The sequence below is a fragment of the Sinocyclocheilus rhinocerous genome, unplaced genomic scaffold, assembly GCF_001515625.1.
Source record: "Sinocyclocheilus rhinocerous isolate Xijiao unplaced genomic scaffold, SAMN03320098_v1.1 scaffold558, whole genome shotgun sequence".
Lineage (NCBI taxonomy): Eukaryota > Metazoa > Chordata > Actinopteri > Cypriniformes > Cyprinidae > Sinocyclocheilus > Sinocyclocheilus rhinocerous.
In genome coordinates, this window is record NW_015634502.1 from 416,765 (window position 1) to 423,189 (window position 6,425).

The following is a 6,425-nucleotide window of genomic DNA, read 5'->3' on the forward strand; positions in this document are numbered from 1 at the left end:
AATGTCTTATTTTCTTGCTGTTTCTATAGCTTGTTTATTTATTATGTAAATCTATATTCTCACAGACGTAACTGGATATTAGTGCAGAAGGATGTTGAAGAAAATTGAAGCAACCAACAGCAAGCAAGAGAAAGATGGGAAGAAACCGAGGTAAAGGAGGACAAAAAAAGAATGAAGATGTTTTAATAGAGAGGGAAATGAAGGGAAGAGAGGGAGAGATTAAAAGAAAAAGGGTGACTGTTTTTTTCCCCTAAGCTAAGTTCTAAGCTAATGCGCAGATTTAGTTACACCCACCCTGAGCCGGCAAATATAAGCAGCAGAGTGCACACACACATCCATACAAAACCGCTGCCTCCTCTGCACTGGCACCGTAATCCTTTCTCTCCCATTCACTTCTGCACACACACACGCTCTCAATGGGACTGAGATACACCCTTTGTTGCTGTAACAGAAACCTGGCATGCTGAAGCCAAAGGCTGGTGGGACGCACTGTGTGTGTGGCCAAAACGAAGAGAGAAACACAGAAAGGGAATGGCACGGGAACATAAACTCATAGAAACACATGCAAAAGGACAAAAATAAGAGTGTTCGTTTCAGTGCCAGTATACATTTAATCATAGCCAGAAGGCATGATGCAGAAATATTAGGGTAAGCTCTGCTTTTAACCTCCCAGCGATTAGTCATGTGAGCCGATCTGCTAACTCAGAAAGAATGCTCAGGCCCAAAACAGACCAATCACGGGCCGGACCTGGAATTTGCACATCTCTGTCCAGAGTTTGGTCAAAATTATGAAACTAAGAGAAATTTCCTCAGTTGAAAATTCACACCTGAATAGCACATTGCATTGAGTTTTTATTTATTTTTTAATAGAGGTGAACACCAGTATTGTTACAGTTATGTAAGCTTAATTTTGGCTTATTATAAAATAAATAAGTGGGAAATGACTGCCCAAAACACATAGAATGTATTCAATATATCTGAATCATCATCAAATTAGATGATTACAATAAAAATGCATTAAAATGAAAACGTATATGTTTGACACTGACTTCAAACTTAAGCTCAAACTTTGCAATAATGCTTTGAAAGCCTGTCAATAAATTTAATGGAACTTAATAAGTCCACATATCTGTGGAATAACTATATGTATTTTCCAAAAGGCAGATATTTGTGACCAAGATGTTCAGAAAATATTTCGGTTGTCCCTCATTCGTGCAGTTTTACCTGCAAAATTTTTACCTAAATATTTTCTGTCTGTGGGTTTATAATAGTATTTCCATAAAAAGCCATGCCCCATGATCAATAAATAATAATAGTAATTTATATTAATTTAGTTTTTTTTTAAATGTATTATAGGTTTATGTAAAATTCCTCCCCTATTATATACTAATGATTATAATACACATTATCAGATAAAAATGCTTGAATTATTTTGAGCAAATAAATGCATAATTTCAAGGGCCACTGTCTTACTAAATCACTCTAACTAGCTATCTTGTTCATAAATGACTTGATATAGTTACTAATTAGCTAACTTAAATTATGTATCTTTTATGGCACTTCAAGGTGTTGGAAAGATCAAGTAATTAGTTTAATACGTGCCCACACATTGCTATATTCCAACACTGTTTATCCTTTTACACAGGTTAACGCAATACTGTTGCAAAACCAATAGAAAAAAAATCTCAAAAACCTCTGCAAAATTTCTCTGTATTATCAAGCCATTTAAAGCATCAAAAAATAATATATGTCTTTTGAGAAAAGTAAAATGATTAGTCTCACTAAGATAACAAAATAAAAAATAAAAAAGATTTCAATTTTCCTCAAAAAATCTATTTAATCTATATAGCCTTGCGATGTTAATTGGTTTGTTAATATCTTTTCTTATAAAGGGGTGAACATCTGGGACAGATATGCAAGGCTGCGCCAATCAAAGAGGATTTAGTGCTGTCAGTCAAACATTTTATTGGAACTAACTACTCAATACTATAGCTGCTAGCCAAAATGAACTTGGTATTTAAACAAGGTGCAGTACCCCTTTAAGAATCGGAGAACATCAAAGGGACACATTCCTGACAGCTTCATCCATCAAATCCCACACCTTTCGACAGAATTCCAGAGCTCAGGGAGGATTCTGAAATGATGAAGTGATTCTAGACCCAGGGAAACCTTTTATAACTCTAAACAGGTTCTAGGACTGAGAGAAGATTCTGGAGTGAGGCAATGCAGTCTGGATGGGGCAGATACAGGCGGCCTGTTCTGCTTCTTCAGCTGCTGGAGCTGAGCTGCTGTCATAGCAACAGCAGCCGACATCACCAGCAGTCCCAGCATGGTCCTCGACACAGCCCCGGAGCACTCACACTACACAGAGAAAGAGAGGATGCTCACATACCAGCACTCGCATATGGGGACACGCGGTCGCCGTGATTTTGCCAAGTAAGACATGTTCCTGGATCAACATCTTTTGTTGATCCTGGATCGACATTACTGTCCAAAAATACAGACTACCCAATCCCTACCCCTAAACCTAACCGTACCCATAATTTATTCCTAAAATCAGAGGGAAACGACAGCTGATTAACAAGGGTGTAGAAGCACCTAATCCTGATTGTAAGCCAAAAACTGACATTTCCGGAAAAGTTATCTCTCAATTCTGATTGGTTGATTGGAATGATGTTCCAGGATCAACAAGGATGTTGATCCAGGAACATCTTGTACTTGGTCAAATCACGCTCACCATTTTCACTCATTTTATTGTTATCACAAATCAATACATATTAAAATTCACGAGTGGACAAAGTGCTGCTGGGTGTCTATGAGCTAATCACAATGTTACTGAGTGCTCTATTACAACAACAGAGCACTCAGCTCAATTTACCTGAACCCTTAAGAGTTGGACCAACAGAATCCCTCTTCATGTAAGTTAATAAACCATCAAATAAATAAGTAAACAAATCATTTTAAACAGTTTACTCAACACATTTTTAAACAGAAAACAAATCCTTTGTAATGTACATTCAATGGTTTTCTGCAATGGTAATTTTTCACTGTACATTCCCTGCATTTATCAAGTGCATGATTATAAATGGGGAAAAAATATTGGCTTTTATTTAAATATGGCCTAAATATGTTTTATTTGAACATTTTGTATATTATTGTAAAATTGTTATATTGAGAAGAATAGACTACTTTAATGTTAAAATACCCCCAAATCACCATAGTGCTCAAAGATGAGAAGTTAATTCCCATTTATAATCATTGCTTGTTGTTTTGTAATCACTGTTATTTTACAAGAGAACAAAAACATCTGAACCATGTTGATATATATGCGTTTTTTTTTAATTCAGTTTCAATATATACGCAATAGGGATATTTTCACTAATGTTGATTATTAGAAATATAAAGTCATTTCCCCCTTTTGTCTGAATCGGAATTTTCTCTTTATTGCGACACCAGATACTGCCTACCCGCTTTGCAACCACTGCGTCCACGCGCTGCACAGTCTACTTCCTGGAAAAAAAAAAGTCTAAGATATAAAGAAAACATAGTAGCCTAGGCTACTTCGTTACAGCTGCTTTTTATTTTATTGTACGCCACGGAAGACGTTTCTGTCACAAAAATACCAGTAGCTATTAAATCTTGAGGATTCTAAACGAGAGATGCCAATTTGGGACGGTCTCTAGCGTGGCGGCAGCAGTGCACGCGCAGGTCCGATTCAAACAGGTGGAAAGAGTGGGACAGTCCTATCGCGTGACGGCGGCTCGCGAAGGCGGTCAATTTTAACCCGCTTAGCGTTTTTATTTGAAACATTAGTATTAAAATAATTCGAGTCTTTTTTTGCTAAACATTCTCGCGCCCGTATGACATCAACAGGCTTGTGCCACATCCCATAATAGAACGCTGTCTCGCGCCGGTCGTTTGAAAAGTGGGCCGTTAAAGTCGGTTACGCCGAGCTCTTTTTACCCCTTTCTGGAGCCAGGAAGGTTTGTGCCTGTGTGTGTGTTTTTTTTTTTTTAACATTTACGGGTCCTCGAGCTGTTTACGCACAGGTGGGAGATACCCGCTTGGTAGGACGGCCCCCTCTCTCAGTTCCTCAGCGGATGATGTGTGCAAGTGACATTTGCCGTTGCGGTTTGGGACAGTAGGCGAGGCGTCTCTGCAAACAGGTGTGCGACTGCCCGAAACAGGCACACATAATACGACTTTTTTCGCCTTGTTTAGCGGAGGTGGACCTCCAGCACCGGTGTCGAAGCGATCATCCTCGTAGCGGGACAGGGAGAGGAGGGGGAGTCTACTATCATTTTCAGGCTTTGTAGTTGCATTTGATCGTTTCGAAAAGGGGCTCGCGGCTCACAAAGAGGAAGGGATGGCAACTAAGAAACCATGCGCGTCTTTAACAAAAAGGAGCCGAAGTCCCGTCGTGCTGGAGGCAGAGATGTTCAGCGAATTTCAGGACTGGTGTCTCCGGACTTACGGAGACTCGGGTAAAACAAAGACCGTGACGCGCCGAAAATACAACAAAATCATGCAGACCCTGCTACAGAACGAGGAGTCGGACGGTGTCTATGTCGACAACAGCCACATCAACGCCAAATTCAAATTCTGGGTGAAGTCCAAAGGCTTTCAGGTCGGCAGCAACATCTTGGGCGAGCACAACAAGAAAGAGCCATCGGGGAAGCCCGTCCTGTACGTCCCTGTCAAGTCTACGGTAAAGTGCTTTTTTTTTCAGTTGACTATATGTGAGTGAATTGTGTCTGTGTGTATGTGATTGTGAGACTTCAACTCTCAATATGGTTCTGCTGATGCTGTAGCCCTTTTTCAATATGCTTCGGGACAGCGCTCGTTTGATTCCACCTACGCGCAACCCACATTGCTGTGCGCAACTTTTCAATCTTACACCTCGGGTTGACCGAGCATATTCATCCCTCACCCCAACCGGGCAGAACAGTCTTACTCTGAGAGCTGGCTGCCATAGCAACGCCGGTCCCTCTTATAACGGCGGTAGTAATGGTATCTGACGAATTGGCATGACGTTGTCCTGCTGACGGGATCGGGATGTCAGAGAAAATCACAACGTGGCCCGTTTTTTATCCCAGCAAATCATGATAATGTTGATTGAGAGAACGTTATTTTATTCACTTTGCTTTATGTCACTGGACGTTTGGAGGCGGGAGCCCGCGTGTGGTTAGCTCGTGTACCCAATTGTTGGGGTCTGGGGATGCCGGAGCGCAGAGGAGCGCGAGAGTTTTGCTTAGGGGCTAACGATATGGTGGACGTTAAAGTACAGCTATATTGCTCTAAATGAATCAGTATGTTTTGAGAAATTAGTGTTTGAGGGACTTCAGCTGCTCTCGTGGACCACTTGAGGGTCTCGCGCACCATCCTCCTCCTCAATGTGGGCATCTCAGGCACTGACACTAGCGCGCTCGCCGATCAATGTGCGACATTTAACAAACATTAAACATGGAATAAAAACAGCGTTTGAGCAAGTGTAATAAGAAATGCTCTAATATTTCAACATCGTGCCTCGTACGTTTTTATTCTGGAGAGGGAAAGCAAGCTCTTGCATTGTTCTGGACCGGATGAGGGCGGAGCGGACGGTTGGCACCCGTTGCTCTGGTAACCTACCTGTTCTGCTCGCGTTTTTTTCACACATCCCAGGACTATGACTGAATCAATCATTAGAAAGACAACCAAAGCAAGGGTTCATTTAGAATCAGTTTGATGACCAAGGAATGGACAAAAATTCTGCACCCCGAGGATGCGCGATGTTTAATTTGTTCGATGCATAAAGGCATTTGGTCACGAAGCTTATTTAAAGACCCAGTCTGGCCAATAATAGTTTTAATAATAGTTTAATGGACAGAAATAGTTATCAATACCTATCATTACGGTAGGGGTTTATCCTTTTAAAAAAAAATTTAATGTACTGTAAAGGCTGAGATATACACCCAAGTGACTGTTTTCTTGAACACTAGGAGGTCCTCGACTACCACTGGTGCATTATGCTGTTCAGGGTGTCATGAACAGACACCATTTTGAGTATTGCCCTCAAAGGGTCCCACCAACAGACCTTTGTCTGGCATCCAGGAGGACCGACTCCCCTGAGACTGGCACACCTCAGCCTGAGAAAAATAAGCATTCAAATTAGAAACAATGGTGACAAGACTGTTTTTAAAATGAGAATTTTAATGTTCATACTTGTTTCACTGTTCACATAAAATCCCAGGTGTTTGACTATGCATTTAAAAACACAACAAAGATCAGTAATCATGCCAACGGGAGCCACCAAGTGAGCAGTTTGTACAAAAAAAAAAAAAAGTATATATATTTTTTTTTTAAATAAGCATTAAATTGATAAAAATGGACAGCAAAGACATTTATAATATTACAAAAGATTTCTATTTCAAATTAATTCTGTTCTT

The 6,425-nt window shown here is 40.4% G+C and overlaps 1 protein-coding gene across 1 annotated transcript in view; it reads left to right on the forward strand.

Moving 5' to 3' along the window:
- The first annotated feature begins 4,123 nt into the window (after positions 1–4,123).
- LOC107745834 (nucleolar protein 4-like) overlaps positions 4,124–6,425 on the forward strand; it is a 36,764-nt gene continuing 34,462 nt past the window's right edge. Inside the window, exon 1 of the mRNA XM_016559839.1 lies at positions 4,124–4,708. Coding sequence (XP_016415325.1) covers positions 4,367–4,708 — 342 coding nt within the window. The 5' untranslated portion in view covers positions 4,124–4,366. The remainder of the gene's footprint in view (positions 4,709–6,425) is intronic.